The sequence below is a fragment of the Eschrichtius robustus genome, chromosome 6, assembly GCF_028021215.1.
Source record: "Eschrichtius robustus isolate mEscRob2 chromosome 6, mEscRob2.pri, whole genome shotgun sequence".
In the NCBI taxonomy this organism is placed as follows: Eukaryota; Metazoa; Chordata; class Mammalia; order Artiodactyla; family Eschrichtiidae; genus Eschrichtius; species Eschrichtius robustus.
The window spans coordinates 140,504,254-140,531,244 of record NC_090829.1 but is presented as its reverse complement, the minus strand read 5'-3'; the positions used below and the strand labels follow the sequence as shown (position 1 = coordinate 140,531,244).

General features: G+C 46.0%; 1 protein-coding gene across 4 annotated transcripts in view; it reads left to right on the top strand.

Moving 5' to 3' along the window:
• ERG (ETS transcription factor ERG) overlaps nucleotides 1–26,991 on the top strand; it is a 199,923-nt gene that overhangs the window by 132,154 nt on the left and 40,778 nt on the right. For all 4 annotated transcript variants that reach the window (XM_068547090.1, XM_068547089.1, XM_068547087.1 and 1 more), the window contains 2 exons: nucleotides 5,679–5,896; nucleotides 25,754–25,905. In XM_068547090.1, the coding sequence (XP_068403191.1) occupies nucleotides 5,679–5,896; nucleotides 25,754–25,905 (370 nt within the window). The remainder of the gene's footprint in view (nucleotides 1–5,678; nucleotides 5,897–25,753; nucleotides 25,906–26,991) is intronic.

Genomic DNA, 26,991 nt, shown 5'->3' with positions numbered 1-26,991 from the left:
AGTATCATTAGGTCTGCAGACATCCATTGAAGGCCACCACGTGCACTGGCTCTAACATATTTATAAATGGTGTTCCTACCTGCCCTATTCTTCCCTTGCAGTATTGATTGAGAAGCCAGGCAACCACCTGCAATGAACACACCCCAATACACGGCCATCAGTTTGGGTCTGAATTATCTGATTAACCAATGAAAAGAACAGGTTTGTTGATTTAAACTATTAAGTAAGAAAGGCTAATTAAATGTATCTGGGACCTATTGCTGCATAGCTTTTAGCCTCATAAGAGAGCATGTTGTACTTAGAAATTTCCCTCCTAGTTTCCAACAGGCTTTCCACTTACTCTCCTGATCCTTTAATTCCATCAAAGTCCTGGGATTCTGGGCATTTATCCCCTCAGCCTTCTCCCACCTCTTCCCTCCACCAGCCTCTCTCTTTCTAGGTGGTTCCATCTCTTATCTGCGCTGTCAGCTCTGCTCTTTCCACAGCTGTGACAAGGCGGTGAAGCACTGTGCATCTGACCTCCATCAGCCCAATCTGTTCTTTCTCCGCGTCACACCCAGAGTGGCGGGTGTACAGCCTCAGGGAGTGATTCCACTCCCCGACACGAACGCTGCTGCTACCTTGTCCTCATGTTGACATTACTCTTCTTCCCAATCCTGCTTTCTCACCTGTGAGCAGGAATGACACCTGACCTTATAAGACTACTGCCAGGACTGTATTTCATAAAATTAAGATGTCACTGATGATAAAACGAACCATTGTTTTACCGGCCATCGAAGGAGAAGAAATGCTGCCAGTAACCCATGACACGCCATCGATGGTGAGATGCATCCAGGTTTCAGCGCTCGTAAAACGTGAAAAAAGGTGCATCTTAACATCAGTGTCATAAGCTTTAAAGGGATACTGCATATGAAGCGCTTACCCAGATAACCTGGTTTATTATGTGATGGATCAGCTGTTTATGAGTCAAGAGAATGTGGCTAAAAGATGTCTTATTCATCGCAGTGTAAGCAGTTACGTGATGTTTCCAGATTCTGATTGGTTACATGTCGGGGGTCGGGGGTGGGGGGAAAGGCAGACTATTGATTTAAGATGACCTTGGCTTCCTAAAGTGTATTGTGATACCAAAGACTTCTATGAGAATTTTTTTTTCTAAAGCATGACCATAACCTTAACATGCTTGTTCCACTGAGTTTTTCCATTTGTTTTTCATAACTATTTGAGGCACCTGAGACTTGAGGAAACTGAGGGTCAATTTGGGAATCCTGTTCTCTGGACACCTAGTTCTGGATTTTTGAAAACAACATAAGGATCATTTTCCTCTGTGTGCTTCACTGGCTCTAGCTGTGGAAGAGAGCCGATCATTCTTTAAGACTTTCTTAGTTTCGACATTTTACCACGCCCAGATTTTCATGAAAATTTAAGTATGTTGGGTTCTCTGGATTGACATTTTGGTGTTTTTGTGAACCATGGGGATCAAGAGTTAAGAGCAAAATTGAGCCCAGACCCTTATTTTATAATTCTTTTGCTGGAAACATAGGAGCCTCTCAAACTATTCATCTGTTACAGAAAAAAAAAAAATTCATCTGTTTTAGGCTCTCTGAAATCATTTGCTGGAGATGTCAGTATGCTTAAAAGCGCATTCGACTTTTAATTTTTTTAAAAATCTAAGCATTTTGGAACCTTTGTTGTACCCAAATCTAGTTACTTAAAAATAGAATCGTATTTTAGTCTCACGTGTGAAATATAATCTAGTTGAGTTCTCTTCACTTTCTAGAACTGTCAGTCCGCTGTGATGAGCAAAATCCGAAGGAGTGGTCCTCACATGTTATTGGTGCATTCAGTATTCAAATGAAATAATAAACATTGTATACTAACACGACGGTCCCTTTGGTTTGGGGGCAGTTCGCTTAGAATTTATGCATTTCTCACAAGTTCATGAAAAATGGCATTGGTAGCCTGCCACTGGGCACATCAGAATTATCCCAGCTTGCCTGGAGCTACAGAAAAAAACACCCCGCACACAAGCACACACCAATCTAAAGTTCATGTCTTTTTGTAGTAACACAGAGGCAGGCATATTAATTAATTATACCACATTTCTGCCAGGTTTGGACTTTTTTTTGAATTCTCTGTCATAAAGCAGCCAAAGCAGTTCGCAAGTCCCCACGGCTGGCCGAAGGTGCTGAGGGAATAAGCCATACATGTTAACTAAGGCATCTGCCGACAGACAGCTTTGGCAGGTAGGCAGGTAGGTAGGTGAGATGGCCACAGACAAGGAGGGAAGCCAGACGGCAGGGAAGCCGGGACAGCATCCGTCGAGGCCAGGAAGAGTCACTTGCAGAGCTGCAGTTGAGGGACTCACGTGTTCCTGGTTACCAGCCTGTGTGTAGCGATCCATTCTGGTTTTAATCCTACTAGGTTAGATCCTTTCCCTGCTTTGAAGTCCCAGGGCTGCTGGGGCGGGAGAATCCTGTGCATCAGCCTCTGTCATTCACACTGCAACCAAAGGGATGATGAAACCTACGTGTAATATACAAAGCCAAGTGGGTGAACAAAGGCATGCTGTTGGTACATAGCATTTGTTTGCTTCTAAAGAACAGCAGTTAATTTTCGTGGTCATCTTTGTTTGAAGCAGTCTCTGAAGACCACCCATTCAGCTTCTTTTTACTCCTCCATTGTTCAGATGTGCTAAGTTAGCGTGTGTGTGTGTGTGTGTGTGTGTGTGTGTGTGAGATATTTATTTATTTGTTTGTTTCCTTTTCCTGACTTGTACTTAACCCTAGGTGCTTGCCTGCCTTGGTTTAATTAGCATCACTTTGGGGCATGCGCTGTCTTTCCAGAATATGGACTGTGTTTCACCCCTTTGGAAATGAAACGTTTATCCTGAAGTGTCCTCGTTTTTAGACTGCTTCCCCTCTAGCGAACAAAAGCAACTTTTGATATTCTGAAGTATATGGCCTTTCTCATTTTTATGCAGTACTAACTTGGAGGAGAATTTTAAGATACGGAGAAAAGATGTGTGCCCCCCCTTATCTCTAGCTTTTGTAGATTGTTTTTTTTCCTAAATCGATCTCAATTAACTTTGATTTCTTTCTTTAGAAAACCATGTGGTGAAAAAATGCTTTGCCAGATGTGAGAAGGGGTTCCTCCCCCTCCAAGCACACACTGAAGCCTTGTTTCAGTTCTAGTATTTTGGTCCAGTTTTTAAATCTTACGCTACATTTATTTGGTCATTGGTTGTGTTTGTGAGAATATCCTACTTTATCTTGGGGAGATACTCATATTTTAACATTGTTACTCTTTTTGTTGTGAAAGCCATTTTCTTTCTCATTTGTGATTTAAAGGTTAGCCTGCACCTTATATCTAACCTGTTTCTGCCAATTTCTGATACACATCGCGCATTTATTCATGTTTCTCTTCACCGGTGAGCCACCAACGCTGACATTACATAGAATGGCATTCCCCTCCGAGGCTTGGTGGAGTCTGCAGGACCCGGCGGGAGAGCGGAGGCAGACTTCAGCCTTGTTTTTTGCTCTGAGTGCGTAAAACCATTCCATCCAGTACTGCGATGGGAAAGGAGACCCTGTCTTGCACAATTTATTGAAGAAGCTATAATTCTGCCTTTATTAATTAGCAGGACGGCACTAAGTCCGTGGTGCCGATTTGACTTTTAAACCCACGTCGGTGAGTTTAGATTCCTTACATCCCCTCACTCCGTTTGTGACCAGAAGAGAGAGCCACGTGACTCAGGCTCCCCCGGATCTACCGTGCCCATTTCTCGGATTGTTGCCGTCTGTTTGTTGATGTGTTTGCTTTTGCTGGCAGTTCCAGATGCCTTACTTTTTTTTTTTTCTTCCTTGTGCCTGATTCTGGCTCTCTGGCTGGCACAACCCATCCTTTTGTACATTTTGAGTCATTGTTTAAACCCCCAGGTCACTCTTTCCCAAACTGTCACAGGGCTGCGATTCTAAGAGATTTTAGAGATGCCGTGGCAGTGGGTGGTGGCGGGGGGGGGGGGGCGGGGGTGGTTATCCATGCACAGACACCTGGCCTCCACTCTGAGAGGCAGAGCATTGAGTTTGTTCCTTTTGATTCTCCCTGCTCACTGGTTCATAGCACAGTGTGCCTGGCAGTGAAGTTCATGTACTCGGGGACCGATGAAGAAGTTGGTCCCTGGGTAGGTGCGGGATGGAGCGGGAGAGGACACACTGGATTGGGGGGTGCTTTGTGAAATTGCATGTGTTCCCTAAAGATTCGGACACTTCTGCATAAGGAGGGGGGGGCTTCTGTCTTAGAAAGGCTGCTTCGTAAGGCTCTATTATTAACGGGGGTGGGGGAGCAAGCATCCTTACTTATTTAAGTATCAATTCAAAGAATAAGAAAGGAGTGCTAATGTAGACAGTTATCGGAAACCAAGGAATATAAGAAGGGCATCCTAGACTGTGAGCATAGGAGAGAGCAGAAGAGAAAACACTCACCAATGTCCTCACTAATTCCCTGCTTGACCTTGGGCAGCTCACCTCAAGGTGAGGTCTCGACCTTTCTGGGTCTCAGATTGTCCCGTTTCGGGGATGAGGAGTTTGGACAAGCAGGTCTCCACAGTCCCCACTGGCTCCAAAGTTTCCATTTAAAAAACATGTGTGACCCAGACAGCATTTGCTTCTCACCAGCTGCATAGCAGTACCGAGGGTGCCCAAGGACTGAAATAAACATGAACTACCACATGGATTTCTGTTTTGGTTATAGAAAGCAAAATTAGATGGTCTCGTAGTTATTCTGTGTAGTTGCTGCACAATACGTCATTCAAGTAGCTAAAATTTCCCAATCGAATTTGCCTTTGCTGATTTGGCTGTAGAATGTCAGCCTAGCCATAGGCTAACCACTTGTTTGACTTAAAACCACAGAAGAATGCTCCAACAATGACACATTTCTATTTCTTCTCACCAAATCATGCAAAATGAGCAAAGATAGGAATAGAAAGTAAGGAAAAAAAAAAAAAAGAGCTAGTCAGTGATCTAGATATTTTAAACATCCTTGTATTTGGAGGCCTCTGGCTAATTCACAGCTTTTTTTTTTTTTTTGGTTCATTTATCATCCAGATGTTCACCATCATGGAAGCGCCACTTGAAACTCTATTTCAGCTAATAACTTAGAAGTGGAAAAATTCGTATCTTTGTCTCTTTGTCCTTTGGTGCTCCATTTCCCCCTCACTCTTCTTCTAAGTAGCTCTTCTTTAAAATCTCCTGGGAATGTGGCAGTTTTGCCAGATGCTTAGGTGTTAGCCGTCACATGTCTTTTTAATCTTCACGACCATTCTGTACCCTGTCTGCTTGAATTATAGATTGCATTTGTCAAATAATGACACATGCAACTGGATGTCTTCTAAGACCTTTGAAATTCAACTTCCTTGAGTTGAGATTAAAGTGGGTATTATCTGCACGGCTGTGGTCAAGGCTGGGATGTTCGGAGACCTGCACAAAAGTTTTCCTAGGTCGGCCAGTTCCAACTCTTACCGTCTCTAGGGGAAAGAAAGCCAGCTCCTTTTTCCTGCTGAAAGGTGGACATGGATACCGTAAAAAGGGGGTCCCAGTTAGAAATGACTGTACAGTTAGCAGCTTTTTGAAGCATGCCTGTCCCTTGGAACGTCCTGAATGTGTGTTTCTTTGGGTGTTCAGGAAGCGTTATCTGTCGTGAGCGAGGACCAGTCATTGTTTGAGTGCGCATACGGCACGCCGCACCTGGCCAAGACGGACATGACCGCGTCCTCCTCCAGCGACTATGGACAGACATCCAAGATGAGCCCCCGTGTCCCTCAGCAGGACTGGCTGTCTCCACCCCCAGCCAGGGTCACCATCAAGATGGAATGCAACCCCAACCAGGTGAACGGCTCCAGGTAAGGAGGCCGCCGGCTCTCGCTCTCCCACACCTCTGGTTTCCCCACCCCTTGAAAAGGCAAAGTGGAAATTGATCACACTTCCCCCGAGATGGTTTCAGAAACTGAGGGCATTGAACGGTAACACCGGGCAATGCTGAGAAAATGTGTTCTCCAGTGGTTTGCGTGGAGGACAGAGGTCGTAAAACCAGTAGTACATTTACCGAGAACTCGCTTTGAAGATGACATGTTCAATTCCATTTCCCAGACGTGAGGGCTTTGTGGGAGGGGGCCTTGCCCACATATGGCAGAATTCGTCTCTGAGGTTTTTATTGCCTGGAAAGTAAAGCTGTCTTCTGTTTTCATGGAGGGAGAGTGTCAGCTAGTGGCCAGGCAGTGTAGCATATGTCCAAGCCATATGACGTTGCTAATGGACCTACTTCCTGTGTCCTCCAGCCCCCCGCCTCCCAACCTTCCCTTCTCTGTCACCTTCTCTGAATGCTTGCTGTTCCTTCTCATCTTTACTTACACTTAAAACCAAGCACCAGTGTCACCCGTAAGTATTAACTCTCCTGAGTCTGTCACGATAATGCTGCAGTCACCTAGAATGTATTAGCAAATTATCGAATGTATTATCCCTGGCACTCAAAAGCATTTCTTTTTCTTTGTCTAAATTTATGTATTTATTTTATTTATTTTTGTCTGTGTTGGGTCTTCGTTGCTGCGCACGGGCTTTTCTCTAGTTGCGGCGAGCGGGGGCTACTCTTTGTTGCGGTGCGCGGGCTTCTCATTGCGATGGCTTCTCTTGCTGCGGAGCACGGGCTCTAGGCACGCGGGCTTCAGTAGTTGTGGCACACGGGCTCAGTAGTTGTGGCTCGCGGGCTCTAGAGCGCAAGCTCATTAGTTGTGGCGCACGGGGCTTAGTTTCTCCGCGGCATGTGAGATCTTCCGGACCAGGGCTCGAACCCGTGTCCCCTGCACTGACAGGCAGATTCTTAACCAGTGCGCCACCAGGGAAGCCCACAAAAGCATTTCATTGGATGTAGTTTTGAAGAGTAAGGCTGATTTCAATTATGATATAATACCCCATATATATTCAGAAAGAATCGTATCACATCTCAGGACAAAGAAAGAGTAATTTCATTTAAATTTGCATGATCTGCCCAGAGTCACAAGAACAGCTCACAATTTTTAGTGCTTTACTATGTATAAAGCCCTTTTACATCTGATGGCCTGTCAGTCCTCCGGGCAGCCCTGTGAGGAAGGCCTATCCCCATTTGATGGATGAGGAAACTGAGACTCAGGCATTTTCTGGCTAACCCAAATCAGCACTTAAAGCAACTCAGAATTTGGATTCAAATCAAGGGTGTTTGACTCCACACCCAGTGCATTTTTCCCACTCTGTCGCAGCTATAATAGGCCCTTTTTGCTACGTATATATTTTAATGCGAAATATGTTTTGTATAAGTGTCATGTTTTATAAGTGCTGGAAACCATTGCATCAACTTCTAGTGTGGTGTCCGTGAAGGTGCCAAGTCACAGCCCTCAGAGGGAATGTCAACCATGAGGCTGGACGTGCCAAACAGGGGGATGGGAGGGGCCAGAACTTCCCTGGGCCCTGAGAAGTCAGTTCACTTCTGTGCGTCGAGTTTCTTCTTGAAAGGGGGAATGATAATTCTGATGTTGCCTATTTGCTACGACACTGGTCCTTTAAAGGGAATTCAAGCCAAGGCAGACCCATCTTAGACCTCATCAAGGGACTAATTCCTAGACTTCTGAAAGGACCACGGTAGAAAAGGTAATCATAGGGTCCAGGATGCCAGAGTCCCGGCCAGTTCCTCATTACATGTAAATATGTTACAGGTAAATCCTATCCATCTGATAGAATGGTTCCACTGACCATTCTTCACTGTATCTATTTCTGAGACTTGGAGGCATGCAGGTTAATCCTGTTCTGAAGAAGGCAGCGGTGTTTATATAAAAGGGTAGTTGTGGGGCTTCCCTGGTGGCGCAGTCGTTGAGAATCTGCCTGCCAATGCAGGGGACATGGGTTCGGGCCCTGGTCTGGGAGGATCCCACGTGCCGCAGAGCGGCTGGGCCCGTGAGCCACAATTACTGAGCCTGCGCGTCTGGAGCCTGTGCTCCGCAACAAGAGAGGCTGCGATAGTGAGAGGCCCGCGCACCGCGACGAAGAGTGGCCCCCGCTTGCCGCAACTAGAGAAAGCCCTCGCACAGAAATGAAGACCCAACACAGCCATAAATAAATAAATAAAAACAAATAATTAAAAAACAAAAAAGGTAGTTGTGGAGCCAACCCTGTGTAAACATTGATGGATTCTATTTTTTGATGGAGTCACGTGATCCCATGCATGCCGGGGTAGTCATGGTGGGAGCACCGAGAGCAAGATCGATTTCTAAAGTGTCCTTCTTCCAAGGCTAGTTTCTACCTATGGGAAATACATCAGCATATGTGTGTGTGTGTGCATGTGTGTCTGTGTGAGAGAGAGAGAGGGAGAGAGGGAGATTGTGTGTACAAGGGAGAGATTATGAGAGAGATGGAGAGAGAGGAAGAGAAATAATGAGAGAGAGAGGGAAAAAGCACTTCGGGCAAAGGGCACTGAGATGGTTTCCAGCTGGCAGCTAGCAGAGCGAGCCGTGCCCTGGCCCTTACTTGTGGAGTCTGGCCCAGGGCCAGCTCCAGGAGTGCCAGTCTGGATTTAGCAAGCCTCAGAAAGGAGACTGAGTGAGGAGGTGAGAACAACGTTGCAGAAATAAAACTTTCTCTCCTTGTCGCTGAATTTAAATAAATGCATGAATAAATAAGTAGGCAAACAAATGAATAAATAAATAAATAAGAGAGAAGTGTGAACACCGGTTCCTTCAATGCCGGCCTGTGCTTCCCTTCAGGAGCTGATGTCCACCTGCCCTCCTGGCCAAGCCCTGGGGCCGCCTTCCCAGCCCGAGGTGGTCACCACAGGGATTCGGGATGGGCGGGGGGACTTGAGGTGACCCTGAGCCTGGCCTAGGGGCTTCAAGTCCCCAAGAAAGACATGGACCGGGCCCCTGGAAAGCTTCGCCCGCGTTCCTCGGCCGGCTGACCCTGGAAGGCTTCTTGGCCGTTCCTCTGTCAGGCAGGTGCGAAGCTGCGGACTCAGACGAGGGTATCTTTCCTGGGAAAGGAAATCGTTTTTGGAGAAACTGGACCGTTTTCTTGCAAGGGGACAATGGAAGCGTCAGTAACTTCCACTCTCAGGCCCTCGTGGAATCCTGAGATGCTCAGAATGGTCCCCTCAGAGGATCGTTACAGGCAGTTCCAGCTTTGGGAGCAACCTGGGATGTGTTTTGGTGGCGGCCACCGAGGGAAGTCAGCCTTGTCGTGGCCCTCGTCTTGCTCCTGGATGTCCGGTGGTGCTGGCCCAGCAGCCGCTGCCCGGGAGGGGGGCACGGCTGCCAGCAATTGCCTGGGAACTTGATGGGAAATGGCAAGCCCGGTGTGGAGCAAGGGGGGAGCAGCACAGCTTGTGGAACTGATGTCAACTGGTCACCGAGTGCCCTCCTGCCCCCCCACTGTGGAATGTTCTGGGGAAACAGGAGGCAGACATGTATTGAACCTCTTTGTAGAAGAGGCTTCTGCCCGTCTTTTCCGAGCTCCGTGTCTGCTGGATCCAGCTCAGTGGGGCTGGTCTGGTGTGCCCGTTAGGGTTCTCCAGAGAAACAAAACCAATGGAAAGCACGATGAAGAGATTTACTGTAAGGAACTGGCTCACACAGTTGTGGAAGCTGTCAAGTCTGAGATCTGTAGGGTGCACCAGCAGGCTGGAAACTCAAGCAGGAGTAGATGCAACAGTCTTGTTTTGTTTTTTCAAATTTATTTTATTTTTTTGTACAGAAGGTTCTTATTAGTTATTATTTTATACGTATTAGTGTATACATGTCAATCCCAATCGCCCAATTCACCCCACCACCACCACCACCACCACCACCGCTTTCCCCCCTTGGTGTCCATACATTTGTTCTCTACATCTGTGTCTCTATTTCAGATGCAACAGTCTTGAGGCAGAATTCCTTCTTCCTTAGGGGAAGCTCAGGTTTTGTTCTTTAGACCTTCAGTTGATGAGATGAGGCCCACCCACGTTATCAAAGATAATCACCTTTATTTAACATCAATGGATGGTAGATGTTAACCGCATCTATGAAATACCTTCAGACCAACACCTCGATTGGCATTGGATTAAGTCACTGTGTGCAGTGGCCTGGCCAGGTGGACACAGGAAACTGACCACACCTGGTGCTTCTGGCCCCTCGGCTGGTCAGTGGTTAGTGGGGCCATTCCTTTCAGATTTCCAAATCAGCATTTCCTGGGGTCGCTAGTTCCCTGTCCCTGAAGGGGCTCAGCCTGGATGGATGGGAAGTGTTGGGGGGTGTCACACGTCAGATTGATGGATTACCAGGACCGCCCTTCAGGCTGTGACCTTGTGGAATATTGCAGGTGGGTGGTGAGGCACAATCTGCCCTTCAGCACATAACGGGCTGCCTGAAGGGGCATGGAGGAAGGAAAAACTCAAAATTCATCAGCGGAGCTAAGACCCGTTTCATCTAGAGGATTAGAAGAGGCCAGCAGACAGATAGAGGGCTGCCCGGGATCAGATCCGCAGATTTTGCCAGCTCGCTGCGTGATCTTTACACGTGTCAGCTCCAGTTCCATAAAAGGGAACATGGACCTGCACTGACTCTGCTTTCATTCTAGAGACCTTGAATGGTCACCTGGCTGTACCAGCTCTGCCCAAGGTGTCAGGGGGCAGAGGCCCAGGTCATGGAGACAGGGATCCTCCCTGGAGGGGCTCGCGGCAGAGACACTGCAGAGGTGAGCGTGGTCGAGCACCAGGGACCAGGGTGCAGCTCCTCAGTGTGCCGCCTCCCTGCATCTTTCCGGAGACGATGGCTGCCTCACCCACCGCCTGGAAGCCCCAGGCCAGGGGTGCTGGGAGTTAGGGACTGCAGCAGGAAAAGAGGCGCATCTCCTGGCCCCCAGCCCGGTAGCTCCTTCTCATTGGCCTTGCGGAGTTAGGGACTGCAGCAGGAAAAGAAGCGCATCTCCTGGCCCCCAGCCCAGTAGCTCCTTCTCATTGGCCTTGCTCTGAGCTTTTGTGTGGTGGACTTCCACACAGTACACTTGCCTCTTGAAGTCGAGTTCAGGGGGAGTTTACGTAAGTCAAAAATCGGACTTTGGCTGGAACGTGCAGGCTGTTACCTTTGTGGCCCCTTGTTGCTCTTTTGCAAACACCCCCCGGGGGGAAGAGCCCCCTGTACAGCCTGGGCGTTGCCAGAACATGACCTAGCTCCTTCCGCATAAGATACGGTCCCTGGGGAATGGTCGTCTCTGTCCCTATTGATCCATTACCCTTGGAGGAAAAGGCCAAGGCTTGGAGGAGGGAGGAACTGAATTTCCCAAGCAAGTGATGGAATTCTGCAAAACCTTAGCCCCAATGCGCACACAAGCTCCTGAAATGAAATATGAGTGGTGAAATGAGATCTACTGCCATTATAACAGAGCTCTATAAAAAATAATAAAAGGAAAACAGGAGAGAAAGGAACCATGCCTTGTGAGCCAACAGGGATGTAATTGTGGGTTTGGCTTGGCGGCTGCCGTATCAGAGGACATGATTCTTGCAGACACTAATCCAATTGCACATTGTGTGGACACAAGACATCATTTCTCAGCTTCGGTGGTCCCCGACACCCTGCCTTTCCCCTTTCTTCACTCCAGCCTCACACACAAGAAACCCCCAAGTGTTCACACAGTGGAGACGTGTCAGTGCAACCCAGCTGGAACAGCTGTTCACAGAGGGCCCTGCTGGGGCTTCAGAACTGCCTGGCCTCCAGCGAGCCCCTTGCTGGTGGCCTTAATTCTATGTGAGGTTCCTAAGACTCAAGCCACTGTAGACGGGCAAGATAGATCAAGAAACACACACACACACGCACACGCACGCTCACATATGGTCCACAAGAAAATTGTCTTCCATCACAAGCAGGCAGTATGGTGTGCAAGCCTTTACTCTCTCTCAGCATCCCTGTCTTGGAGATTCAGTCCGACGCTCAGGCGGGTGGAGTTGGGCATCCTTCATCCTTCCACAGGCAGTAAAAACTCCTGGTAGCCCACCAGGAAGTCGCGGCAGTTCCGTGCTGCCCACCTGGAGGCTCACTGCGGCTGGAATTGAATGACTCTGTGTGCCACACTATGAGTCCTGCTCCTAGCCCAGTACCCAAGCCACCTGGAGTCATTAATCTATCGGTGGAGTCTGTTGGGTGAGAGGTCCCCTAGTGTGCTGGTTTTCAAAGTGGGGCCCTAATATCCGCTGCATCAGCACCATCTGGGGAGCTCATTAGAGATTCAGATTCTCAGGCCCTGCCCAGACCTGCTGAGTCAGAAGCTCTGGGAGTGGGGCCCAGCACTCCTGCTTTAACAAGCCCCCCTCCCCTACCCCGGGATTCTGACACTCACTGGTCTGAGAAACGCAGCCCCGTTGCAGCATCCGGGGAGATAAAAAATGAGAATCCCCGGAGCTGGATAAAGGTGGCCTATAGAGTGGATAATCTGGGAGAACAAAGTGCAGAGGAGGGTTCGCTCTCAGGAAGTCTGTCTGCCTAGGTGGAGGGGCACCCCGGTCGCCTCTCACTGCAGTGGCTTTTGTCTGGCTGAGCCTGTGAGGTGAGAGATTGGGCCTCGCCTCTCTCTGTTGTCTGGGAAGGAGATTCACTGTGTGCTGTGAAGAACTCCAGCCTAGGATCAGATGACAGGATGCTTTTGATGTAATATTTAAAAAGCATGCTGTCTGGAGTGTGATGAAGATGACAGAAAAGGGGGCTACCCGATTGGTCCCTCTTGGTGTCAGACGTCCTGGTTATGCACGGAGTCATTCATTCATCCAACAAGTATGTACTGAGTACCTATTATGTGCAGTCACTGTTTTAGGTACTTGACGTACAGTCGTAAAACATACACAAAAATATTGCCTCTCTAAGTTCACTTTCTAATGGGAAAGACAGCCGGTGAACCAGATAGCTAATTAAAGGCTAACAGGTTAGATTGTGGTAAATGCTAAGAAAAAAAATAAAGCAGGGCAAGGGGTGGCAGTTCTGGAAAGGGCAGCCTGAAAGGATCATCTCTGAGAACATAACATTTGAGTAAAGCCCCAAAGTCAGTAAGGGAGAAGGTCCCATGGTTAACCAGTAGAAGAATATTCCAGGCAAAGGGAGTGGTAAGTGCAGAGACCCTGAGGTCAGCCTGAAGTGTTGGAGGACAGTTGTGGCTAATGTTCAGTGACCAAGGGGAAGAGTGATAGGAGATGAGGTTGGGTGATCGTGAGGCCAGTGAGGGGCTTTGATCTTCACTCTGAGCGAGCTAGGAGACCGCTGGGGGCTGTAAGCAAAGGAGGGACGTGACGTCACTCAGATTTAGCCGGATCTCCCTGGCTCCTGTGTTGAAGCCGAGACTGCTAGGAGGCCCTTCAGGAGTTAGGGTAAGAGATGGTGAGGCCTGCATGAGGGTGGTTGCGATGCAGGGGTGGGAAAAGTGATTGCATTCTGGATATATTTTGAAGGTAGAACTGATGTGTTTTGCTGATGGGTGTGGAGTGAGGAAGAGGGAAGTGAGGCTGAGCCCCAGGTTTGGGGGGTGTACCCCAAATGAGGGGTGGACAAACCACAACTGGAATCCTCCCGAGAATCGAGCCTAGGCCCCTCTAAGTATCAGCCCAGACACAGGGGGCTTGCACTTACCTCTAAGGAGCACCAGGCAAAATAGGAGGAGCTCTGGACTCCTGGCCTGAGTGCAGGGGATCTTACTCATTAAACCAGTGGTTCTCAACCACTGTGACTGTGCCCCCAGGGAGCCACGTGGCAGCGTCTGCAGACAGTTTGGACTGTCACACCTGTGAGGCGTTCCTGGCATCTAGTGAGCTGAGGCTACAGGTGCTACTCAGCGTCCTACAGCACACAGGACAGCATCTGCCCCCAAAAAGAATCATCTGGCCCCAAAGGTCTGTAGTCTCGAAGTGGAGAAACTCTGCACTAAACCGTTTATTTGGTGTTTACTCTTCATCATAGACTGTGTGCGCTATGACGATGAGTTAAGAGAAGCTTACGGTCCATCAAAGGTGAAAAAGATTCCGTGAGGTCGCATGACAAGTACAAGTTCAGAGGGATGCTCTGGGCCTGGCCATAGCAGGGATGTGAGAGTATGACTCAGTTTCTCCAGGCAGGAAAGAAAGACTCCCAGAGGAGTGATATTAATATTTCCACAACACACTGTGATTTATTAATAGATTTTAGGATACAACATATCATCCAATTTCCTCATTAAATCTATGAGATGGCATTAAGATTATACCCATTTGGTACATGGAGACCATTGCGTCTCCATAACTTAAGTCCGCCTGCCATGGGCCATGTGACCCCAGGCCTGTGCTCCTCTTCCTCCCTCAGGGCTGCTTTCTTTAGCCAGGTGTCACCTCTGTGTTGGCAGGGACGGTGGAGTTTCTCCAGGTGATGGATGAGCAATATGTCCGATTTTTTGTCTTCTGAGAGGCATTAAATCCAAACACCAACCATATTTTGATTTCTTGTATATATTACACAGTTAAAAAAATTTACTTTCTTCTCATTTTACTTTATGATAACAGATCAATTAAACTGCACTCATCTTTACATTCCCTTCATGAGGTGATTCCAAACAGAACCACATTTAAAAAATAATTAGCGTGATGGGAGACCTACGGTCTGAGCCCCGTGGTGGCTCTCAGTAAATACTCATTGGGCTGAAATTAAAAATAAAAAATTCTCAGTTTTAGGATAGTGACTATTCCAGTTCCCTAAGTGTCATTGTGTTGGAAGAGGTGCTTTGCCCAATTCCTGCCTACAGAACAAGATCTTGGCTGAAGGTCTTTTAACATCAGTTTTCTCATTTTACGTGGAATAGTCAATATTTGACATTTGAAAGCGGCTCCCTGGGACTGGTCTCCCTCATGCCTTTCTACTTTGACGCATTGAGATTTGACTTCATGTACGTTTCCTTACATTTTCTAGAAGACTTTATGTCTTCTTTTAGGACAGTGAAATTTGCAGCTATAATCACATTTGTTCCTTTCTGCCTTAAGGTTCTGAATCCGATTGGCATAAAAGATGTTTCCTAGTTAAGCTTGGCCACCTTCCAAACCTTCCAAGCTGTGGGCGGCTCAGTGTTGGAGACTGGAAAACTAGTGGTTTTCCCAACTGTGCTAGTGAGGTCGGGTAGTAATCTTTTGTCCTACTTGTAAGGGGCCTTGAGTCTTTGCAGACATCAGTTCATTGGGCTGCAGGGCTGAGACATGGATTGAAAGGGCCTCACTTGGGGAAGATTTAGTGAGAGAGCCAAGTTCTCTGGGGCTCCCTCTCTGTCTGGAGCAGACTCTTTCTCATCCCCCTTCCTTAGTAGCACTCATGAGCATCTTTGCCATTTCTTGGGGCGTCAAACGGATGGACACCATTTTGTAGAACAGCCTAAGAGCCGTGCTCTTCCTTATGATGTAAGTGAATCCCATCGGGTCACTGTGGATATTGACATTGGGACAAGGGCACTGCTTGGCATTTTCTATCCTGAAATGAAAATCATCTTGGTTAACCAGAATTTACATAGCCTTTTAGGAAAATAAAACCCTGAAGCACCATAATGGCTATCGGGCTTAATTCTTTCCTCTCTGAAAAATGAAAGTGTTTTGAGAAGAACACACACACACGCACACAAGATAGAAAAGATGCCACGCCTTTGTCAGGTAACTATTTGTAGACATCTTATTCTACAGAATACTTTATTCTAAAGGATGAGCCCCCAAAGGATGCATTTCCTCCTCAGTTTTCAAGATCTAAATGTGCTGTGATCTTGCTGATACCCATTTTCGGCTGTTAAGAGAAATATACACTTAAACCATGAAACTTTCTCAGGGAAACTTCAAACCCCTTTTGGGGACAAAGAACTAACTGTTGGTGGTGACTTTTTAAATTAATTTCGTCTTCAACTGCTTCAGAGAAGGGAGAAGGGAACAGGCCTGGTGGGAAGAGGCTGAAATTCCAGGTGTAAGAGAGAATATTTAGTAAGGGTAAAAATAACACACAGCTGTGAAGACAAACATCTCCAGTTTCAGTTTGAGCCCAGAGTGCTACGTGAATCACTGCCGAGCTCCACCCGCTACTCAGGCCATGGGCTCTGAAGCAGCTTTTCCACTGCCTCTGATTCAGAAATAAACCAGACCTACAAATTACCCCGGCGCTTTCCAGACAATCCCCTCCTTGTCTGGGGTCCTAAAAATACCTTTTGTGGTGACTACCTCCATTCATGGCGTGAAACTTGATTAGGAGTTGGTTCGGTCGATTAGGACTAAGTATGTGCTTTTAGGATTCTTATGAAGGAAGCCACCTGAGGAGGGATTGATTCCTATGCAGGTTTAAGGCAGACTTGGGATGCGTGCCCTGGCCAGCCTCCTTAGGACCCTCTCGTGGAACTGACCTCTTTGGACTCTCAGGGTGGAGCTGCCAAAGAAAGCCTCTGTAGTCTAGCTTCATCATCAAGTTCTTAACATGAAGTCACCTAATAAACTAAAAAGAATATTTGGGAAGATAGTGCCATTCTAATAAACTGTAATGGGCTGAAGACTGCACGGGAGTAGACATTCGCTTGCTCGTCCACAAAAGGGTTGGATGGGATATGGACCGTGGTCTTCCAGGGCAGAGTATGTGGGGCTGGGGAGAGGGGCTTCACCCACCCAAACGCAGGCACCATGAGAACAGGGACACTGCTGGGTCCCCAGCACCTGGGACAGTACCTGGCGTAGACTCGCTCTGTAAGTGTTTGTTACACAGATGAATGGATACAGAAGATGTGGTACATATGTACGATGGAATGTTACTCAGCCAAAAGAAAGAATGAAATAATGCCATTTGCAGCAGTACGGATGGACCTGGAGATTCTCACACTGAGTGAAGTAAGTCAGAGAAAGACAGATATCATATGATACTGCTTATATGTGGAATCTTCTAAAAAAAAATGGTACAAAGGAACTTATTTATAATACAAAACAGAAATAGACCCACAGACATAGAAAACAAACTTATGGTTACCAAAGGGGAACGGGAGGGGAGGGATAAATTAGGAGTTTGAGATTAACATGTACACGCTACTATATATAAAATAGATAAACAGCAAGGACCTACTGTATAGCACAGGGAACTGTACTCAATATTCTGTAATAACCTATAAGGGAAAAGAATCTGAAAAAAAATATGTGTGTGTGTGTGTGTGTGTGTGTGTGTATAAAATGCATACCTGAATCACTTTGCTGTACACCTGAAACTTACACAACACTGTAAATCAACAATACTTTAATAATTTTTTTTTAATGAATGAGTTGAGGAGGCCCAGGGCCAGATGGCCGAGGAGAATCTAGGGAGTGTGGATTTGTCGGAAGGCTCTATGGGCCGAGGAAGGGCTTGGGTTGCACGTGGCCAGCGTGGACTTGTCTTTGTGGAAGATGACTTTGGTAGCAGGAAAGCAGACTCTCTGGAAGTAAAGCTCAAGAATACTCCACCCTCTAATTTATCCCTCTCCCCCCCTTTTGTCTTTGGTAACCATAAGTTTGTTGTCTACATCTGTGACTCTATTTCTGTTTTGAAAATAAGTTCATTTGTACCATTTTTTTTAGATTCCACGTGTAAGCGATACCATATGATATTTGTCTTTCTCTGTCTGAATTACTTCACATATACACACTACTATATATAAAATAGTTAATTAATAAGGACCTACTGTATAGCGCAGGGAGCTCTACTCAGTATTCTGTAATAACCTATATGGGAAAAGAATCTAAAAAAGAATGGATATATGTATATGTGTAACTGAATCAGTTTGCTGTACACCTGAAACTAACACAACATTGGAAATCAACTATACTCCAATGAAAGTTTTTTTTTAAAAATATGCATTTCAAATGTGAAAAAAAAAATACTCCACCAGCATGTGATGGAGAGCAAGGCAGGGGAAAGCCGTCTCCAAGTGCAAGAGGAATTCAGGAACGAGAAGGAGGAGGGGGCTTGAAGAATGGGTAGATTTTCGAGAGGACTGGCAGGGTTGCCTTCACCCACTAGGAGAAGTTATATCGATCGCCCAAATTCGATGTTGACTTGCCTTGGGCTTTCTCTCAGGCCTGAGCGCCTCCACTGACTGTTGTGAAGTGAGGGTGGATCACAGATTTAAGGTGGCTGGTGAGCTCGGCCCTGTCACTTGGGGCTGCGTTCAGTGACATTCCTGGATAAATGAGGTCCATTCACACTCAGCTCAGGGCCTAGCGTATCCTTGTCAAGCTAACGGTCGCATCTAGGCCATTTCACTGCGGGCTCTTTCTGTGATGGAATCTGCCCTGCTGTAAGTAGACGCTGATGTGAGAAAACCAATGTCAGATGTCAAGTTTATTTTGTTTTTCAAAAACCAAAGCCCCAATTTTAACGTCTTGGTACATTTTTATAGGCACATTACCCCTTTTCAAAGAAAGGGATTATGTATGGAAACAGCTAAAAGAAGCTTTTGTCTTGGGCTGGGGTCCACTTAATCTTAAAAAAATTAGATGGACTACTTTCTCAGTGGTCCAGCTTCTGTCCTGGTCCTCAGTTCTGTCTTCTTAGACCCACGATCTGAGTCACAGGCATTCCCACTCTCCTCTCTGAGCACAGACACTTCTTGTCTGATTTCCTCACACTCATGAATGTTCACCCATCATCTCTGCAGAGCTTGCACCCTGCTGAGCGCCTCAAGGAAGGTTTGGGGAGGAACATATGATGTTCAACTGTAAATCGAGGTGGCCACCTTTTTTTTAAACCAGACTTATCAAAATTCGTATGTATGTCCAAATAAACATTGCCGCCTTTAGCGTCTCCCAGGAGGCTCTGCCTTTGTCTGCACAGGGCTGGCCCTACTCATCTCACATCTGCCGCCCTATCCATGACTGTCTTCAGGGCCACTCCCAGGATATTCTTCAGAAAATACCCAATAGTGATGACCTTGAGTCTTCTGAGGGTCCATCCCATTATGTGTTATGTCTGTGAAAGACGATTCGTGTGGAGTTACCAGGGGAGGTCCTATAGCATGGTGGTCAAGTCCTTGGACTCAGGACCCCAACTCTGTAGGTTCAAATCCTAGCTGCTCCACTGCTGGTCGTGTAACCTTGGGCACAACCTGCCTCCATCCTCTCTGCAAGTCACCTGTAATATTGCTGCTGCTTGTTGGTATTTGACCTCGTGGAATTGTGTGGATGAGATGAATAATAACAGCTAACACATAGCATTTACTGTGTTGTGTGTTAAGCACCATTTTGAATGTTTCACTATAACATGAATACATAAAAAGAGTTTGGAGCCATCCCTAGCATGAGTAAGCAGTCAGATACGGGATAGAAGATGAACCAAATAAGGTCTGTAAATATTTGTTTGCCCACCATGCGTTAGGTAAATTTCCCAGAGGCAAATTTGAATTTAAAACATATAAATTAGAAGACTGTGGAAACTGGAATATGTAGCATTCCATCTCTCAAGATTGTTTTCATTTTTTAATCATTTATTTTTTATATTTTTGCACCCATTTTTCTGGTTGGCCGGTTCTTTCCAAAATCAGTGTCAAGAAATGGTAAGCATGGAGCGCTGGCTGAGGAAATACAGTCTCCCAGTTCCTGTAGCTGAAGCAGCTGAGAGCTGTGTGATTGGAGCTTTATGTGTGGTATGTTCTCAGGTCTGTTATGGGATGCTGGGAAGGATACTGCTTGCCGCATCACCCAGTTCTCTTCAAGAGAAGCCACGAGAGAAACTTCTCTCAAGTTTCAGCCCAGGAAAAGCTTTGCTTCTGCTGAATGACTGGTTCATGTGTATCTTTTTGACACCTTGAATTGTCACAGGATAGACTTCCTTTTTTGCTTTGGCAAGTAGAAAGTTCAGAGATAGATTGATGTCCTACCTTGAACAACTATAAATAGTAAGCTTACTCAATGTGCTGATTTTATCTCTCGGTGAACTGCTTTTCTGCCCTCATATACCCTTCACTTCCATTCCTTTGATCATTTATGTCTTGTGTGCGTTTTTGCAGTTCACCTCAAATGTCACATAGTTTGAGGAAGGACAGGGGAAGAAGGTATATTCAGAGCCACCACACATACACATAAATATAACTCTGGAGTTGCAGAGGGAAATGTTGGACTCTCCTCCTTAGAAAAATGTTAATATAAGCTAAGCATTTGTTCATCCAAGGAGCTTCTGGAGAGTCCTGCCTGGGGGCTTGGGAATGGAGTTTCCCAGCCCTCTGATTCTGTAACCCTACGAGAACCCAGTGGAGTTTGGCAGCATGTCTGACTTCTCACCTTAATTTAAAATATAGTAGATTTTCCAATTTATTTGATATTCTTTGCCATGTTCTCTCATCATTAATTCATAATACTAGTATGTTTAAAGAAGTCAATGATCATGTTCTCAACTCACCTTAATTCTCCAAATGCTACTTAAGAGTGATTAATTAATTGAGGCTCAACAGGCCATCTTAGTTGGGCATGTGTCTCCAGTTACCAGAAGGGCACCAACCCCCTATCTTGTTCATCATGAAGGTTGAGGGGGTCTTTCTACATTATTTCTCTATTTCCTAGAGTGACCACAATTACACCCAAGTGGCATGGAAATCTGTTAGATTGCTGCAGAGATTAAACTCCTAAAGTTGTGTGGCCCCAAGGATGTTTTAAGGGACTTGGAGGCTGATACACCCAACTTTCTGGCACCCCAGCTGTTGTCCAATGCCTTCCTGAAATTCTTCAGTCTGAGTCAGCCTCCCCCTCTCAGGGCAGCCCCAGCCCAATGTGGGATTTCTCCTGCTGTGAGCGGTCTTCCTGCCTTCTGTTCCCTCTCACTGGTGCCACATACTGTATGGGGTTGTCAAGACCAGTGTTTTGTGGGTTATAAATAGAACCCAGACCTGAAAATGTGAATCTGAGAATATGGTTAAGACACAATAATTTTTTATTTATTTTATTGTGGTAAGAACACAACATGAGATCTACCTTTTAAACAAATTTTTAAGTGTACCTTATTGTTGACCAAAGGTACCAAGTAGTACAGCAGATCTCTGGAGCTTTTTCATTCTACTTGACTGAGACTTTATGCTGGTGGATTAGTAACTTCACCACTTCTCCCTCCCCCAGCTCCTGGAAACCAACATTTCACTCTTTGATTCTCTGAATTTGACTTTTTTAGATACCTCATATAAGGGGGAATCGGGCAGTATTTGTCTTTCTGTGACTGGCTTTTTTCACTAAGTATAATGTTCTCAAGGTTCATCCATGCTGTCATCTATTTCCAAATTTCCTTCTTTTTAAGGAGAATAGTATTCTACTGTATGAGTGTACCACATTTTCTTTATCTATTCATCCATCAGTGGACATATAGGTTGTTTCCACATCTTGACTATTGTGAATGGTACTGTAGTGAACCTAGAAGTGCTAATATCTCTTGCCTAATTTTAATTCTTTTGGATAAATATGCATAAGTGGGATTGCTGGATCATATGGTTGTTTTTTAAAAAAAATGTTTCAAGGAACCGCCATACTGTTTTCTAGTGCAGCTGTACCATTTTGCATTCCCACCAACAGTATGCGAGGGTTCCAATTTCTCTACATCCTCACCAACACTTGTTATCTTTTGGTTTTTGTTTTTATAATAGCCATCTTGACAGGTGTGAAGTGATATCTCACTGTGGTTTGACTTGCATAATCACTTTTCCATGCCCTTAAAAGATAGAGTCTTTGAGAGAAATATCTTGAACCATGCTTATTAGCAATAAAGAAATTTATGCCCCAAATAATAAGACAGAGAACTTTCATATTCACCAATTAATTACCCATTTAGCAGGCATCTAATGAATTGCCTTAGAACGTTCACAGGAAATGTTAAAGAACACATCTGTGAATACTAAGAATATCATATTTAAAGGGATGCTCTTTGCTACGTGCATTTCAAAGTAATGTACTGAATACCCAAACCCTTACCATGTTAGAATAGAGAACATGGGATCCTCTGTTCTAGGCTTGGTACAGGTAGGATACCAGGCTGTCTGTGGGAAGCTTCTCCCTGTGACTTCTCGGAATGCACAATGAAGGTAGAGCTAAACAGTGCAGTAAGCAAGGGGCAGATTTCCAGTGTGGATCTTTTCTTACCACAGCTGGGCAAAGAGCTGAAAATGCATTTATTGGGAGACTTTTCAACCTACACTTTGCAATTCTCTGAATCATGTTAAGATTTCTTTTTCTTAAAATAGCAGTGTCTAAATTCCATGAAAAAAAAAAAAATCCTCCCCCAGGATTTCCCTCTCTTTCTTATTTCCGTCTTTTTAGATGCGCTCTGGATGGGTCACACATCTGCTGTGCTGGGGAATGAACAGTCCAGGGGCAAGGATGGTGGCCTAGACTATGAATCGTGTATGTGTCACAGTGCACCCCTTAAGCCAGAGTAATATGTGGGGCAGGGCCTTCTTGATGCCTTTCTGAAATAAGGATCTGTTTTACCTTTTAAAGGGCCGCCATCCTAGCCGTCTTACCTTTACTGGGTGGGGCTGTCTGTGCGGGGGTTATAGGTGTGGCCAGTGAGTAGAGGCTGCCCAGCTTCAAGCCTTAGTTCTGCCTCCTCCGGGCTCTGAGACCTGGAGCAATTCCCTTCTCTTTTGTGTCCTCAGTTTACACCTCTGAGAAATGGAGCTAATGCCAGCGGCCGCTGCACCAGGCTGTGGTGAGGATTGGTAACTGTTAAGCTCTCAGAACATGCTACTCTTTTGCTATTAAAATTTCCAAGAGAATAAACAAGGTGAAATGACTGAACAGTGAGAATAGAACACCTGGGGCCCCTTTAACCAGTATTTATTGAATACCTGCCTTGAGTCTCATATGTCAGTGGCCCTATGGGGTGACCTCTCCCCTCTTTGGGGTTGGAGTTCTGTTAGATTTATTACTTAGATTCAAAAACTATTTGAAGTGATCACAAACATGGTTCCCTTCTGTCTTCCTCTGAAGCTAAAACAAAGTACAGTGGAAAAAAGACAATTTTTTAATTGAACTGAAGGTACAACATTTGAAAATAGGGTTTCATTCTGCTGCATTTTTTCACAATGAAAGCTGGCTGGAAAAGCTTAATGAGATGAATTATGTCTTCTGGTTATAAGATGAAGACAAAGTAACCTTACTGAAGACTGCCCCTGTTTTAAATACTTACACATATTTTTGGAAAGCTCTGGTAAAATGCAATTTAATAGCTCATTATATCTCTGTATTTGATGAGGGATCTATTTTAATGCCATGGGAAAACTGATTTGTTCCTAGAGCTTTAGTCCTCAGAGATGGAAATTGAACAATAGAATTGTAAGAAAATGGGAGAGTTGGAATGTAGGGTCCATAATCCCCCATGTTTCCTCTTTCTATAATTCTATACATCTCTTTGACTTTTAACTTTTTAGATGGATAACTGCCTTGCTGGAGAAGAAAGAATTTATGGTGCCTGGTATACAGCAGGCCCTCAATAAAAAATGGTCTAAATGGAGGAGTGAACGAATGAATCTGAACAGTGCTCATCTTAGACCTCACAGAGGTTACTTGAGTGACACTCATCACCTAAGTAGCATCTAAAGTCTTTTTCCTAAAGAAACAAACCCCTTTAACTCTCTTCCCTAGTAACTTCTCTCCTTGAGACCAATAGACCAAAACATACATACTCCACTCAACTGATGGAATTTTCCAAAGGGAAAGGAAACTAAGTCTCAAGTGAAGACATTCAGTGTTTTGATATTAGGATGGGTCTTTTAGAGATAAATGTTGGAAGCCAGGAAAAATAGCATCAAGAGGAAATAATGCACGTGTAGGCAGCATTGGAAATATAGAGGGTTCCACCGTGGGAACTCCGACTGCTATTATTTTTAAATTTCCTTCATGTTAGTACAGCTGTGAGGATGCCATGAAACAGGGTTGTGTATTTCCAGGCCCATGGTAGGAACTTAGTCCTGGACGACCCCGACTATAACCTCCATCCACAGACATACCTGCTTCTTCCTCATCATCAGCCCTAAGCTCCCTCCATCAGCACCAGACATGTGCAAGGGATGCTGAGAACACATCTGTATTTTCAAAGTTACCAGACGCTGAACAAACTTTTTCCAGGGCTTTTGGTCTGCTCTTCCTGTCCACACCCCTGCCACGGCTCTTGGGTCAGAATGACCCTCTCCACCACACCTCAGTCCTGCCCCACCCAGAGAGTGCCCTTCTGCCTCAATGCCTCAGACCATCTCTGACTTGAAGGTCATGTCCATGCCAGGCCTATAGTTCCAAGGTTCTGCAAATTGGCTGCAGAGTTCCAGCAAACAAAGTGTGGAGGGAGACAAAGGAAGGCTCCCTGGAGTGGAGCCCACAACCATCAGGGCCTCAGACATTGGGATGGAAATCTAAAATCCAGTGGAGATGCATAGATTCCCAAGAGTATGAAAAATCCTGTGTTGGGTAGCACTTGAGAGGAAATTTCCAGAAATCCACCTTAGAAGACATAACCCAACCATCAAGATCCCTCAAAAAAAAACATTTTTCTGTTTCCTGGTTAAGCTGCATTTTCTGTTTGGAGTTTCCCCATTATGTATGATTTCACCATGTCCAGTAACTTTCAAATCTCACTTAGAAATTTATATTCCCCTTTTTTCTTTTTTTAGAAAGGCAGGTTTGTCTTTATCCAAGAGGCCGTGGCTGTCTTAATGAACAGCAGCCCTGTGAGCTGTTCCCCAAGGCCCAGCAGCTGACTCCTTTCTGCAGGCACATAGCTGGTTTCACCCCTCATCCCAGTCCTACAGGGCTGCTGGGGTCCCCTGTCCTGCCCCCTCCTCTGATCTTCCTGCCTGCACCTAAGCCAGGAACACTGGGGGCCTTCAAACTCTGTGTCTAAAGATTGGCTGCAGGGATTTGAAATTGAGTGCAAGGATTTCGTTCTGAGGTTGTGAAGAGGCATGCACTCTAGGGTAAACCTTGCTGAGGGTCGTCTCCCAGCATCTGTGTGCATGGCCTGTTTACAGTCACACGGGGAGAACAAGCGCCAGTTCCCTGCTCCTTGCAAGTGTTTCCAATCAGTTGTCACGGAAGGGGGTTTGACACGACAGTTTCAGAAGGAGCTGGCTGGAGAAATAGAAGCCAGGTGGCAGCTTTGCTTCCCACGTGCCTGCCCTCTGCTTCCACTGAGCAAGGGCACTGTCTTAGTCTGCTCGGGCTGCCATCACAAAATACCATGGACTGCGGGCTTAAACAACAGTTCTGGAGACTGGAAGTCCAAGATCAAGTTGCTGGCAGGGTTGATGTCTGGAGAGAGCTCTCTTCTTGGGTGGAGGATAGCCACCTTCTCACTATAAACTCAGTGGCAAAGAGGAGAGAGAGAGAGACAGACAGACAGAGAGAGACAGACAGACAGAGAGAGAGAGAGGTATCTTGTCTCTTCGTCTTCTTATAAGGGCCACTAATCCCATCATAGGGGCCTCACCCTCAGGACCTTGTGTAAACTTAATTATATCTCAAAGGCCCCACCTCCCAATGCCATCATTTTGGGATTAGAGCTTCCAAATATAGATTTGGAGGAAACATAGCCATTCAGTTCATCAGAGACACTGCATTTGTCCTTTCACAGTCTCCTCCCCCTTCCTCACGCCCCTCTACCCTGCCCTTCCTCGCTTCTCTGGGTATCAACGCGGAGACAGGGAGGAGGGCTCTGGGTTGCCGCAGTAATGGAAGGATGTGTCTTCTTCCCCTCCAGGAACTCCCCCGATGAATGCAGCATGGCCAAAGGAGGGAAGATGGTGGGTAGCACGGACACTGTTGCGATGAATTACAGCGGCTACATGGAGGAGAAGCACATGCCGCCCCCAAACATGACCACGAATGAGCGCCGAGTTATCGTGCCAGCAGGTCAGAGGCTCGGTCAGCGACCCACGCCTTCCTAGAGCTTTGTTCAGGCTCTCTCTTCTCGCCCTTGGCATTGGTCTCCCTCCACTGCCTGGAGCAGTGGTTGTAAATGGAAGCCAGCAGAAGTTGGTCCACCCACAGCGAAATGTTCATTGCTCGGGGTGTGTGTGTGTGTGTGTGTGTGTGTGTGTGTGTGTGTGTGTGTGTGTGTGTGTGTGTGTGTGTGTGAGAGAGAGAGAGAATCCATGAAAAGTGACCTTTCTAAGGAAGAATTGGCTTTTCTCTGAGGTTATTTGGTGTTAAATATCCTTCCTTTTATGAAGTGCTATTCATAATAGAAGGTAGGCTTTAAAAGTTTTTTTTTAATCTGGCAAAATTAAAAGTTGGGAGCCCTATATTGTTTGATCTCAAACTCTGAAATTCCAGCTATCACTGACCTATAAACACAGACTCTGAGAGCCAGAAAAATTCTTTACCAGAAGTAATTCTAAACCCAAGCCAAAACAATAGCTCTGGATTTGAGGAAAATGCCAGGAATTTATTTATTTAGCAAAACTAAAGGTAATAGGAAGGATGCCTTAAACCTCCTCAGAGGAAATGCACTACATAAAACCAAAAATATCACCACAACGATAGCAGCAGTGACAACCATCACTGCTCAGTGGGTCCTGACTCTGTATGAGGTATTTGGTGAGCGATGTGGAGACAGAAATTTTGGTGTCATGAAATCTTGGGAAATAGGTAGTGTCTTTGTCACAAGTGCCCTGATGAGGAAACTGAAGCTTGGAGAGGTCAGCCTGCAGTTAATAAGAGGCCAAGTTAGAGCTTAGGCCCTTCTGACTCCTTCGTTCTCTTCCTTTCGGGGGGTTGGAATGAATCTCAGCCCCTTGCAGTAGCCCCTGCCATCCCATCACCCACTGCAGCCACCTGGTCCCCTTCTTGTTCTGCCTCAGGGGCTGAACTTGCTGTCACCTCAGCCCGAAACCCCCTTGATTCCAGGGAGTTCTGTCCTTCATCGGGGCTCTGTGCAAACATCTCTTCAGAAGCCTTTCCCGACCACTCCATCCAGAGTCACCCCCTCCCCACTCC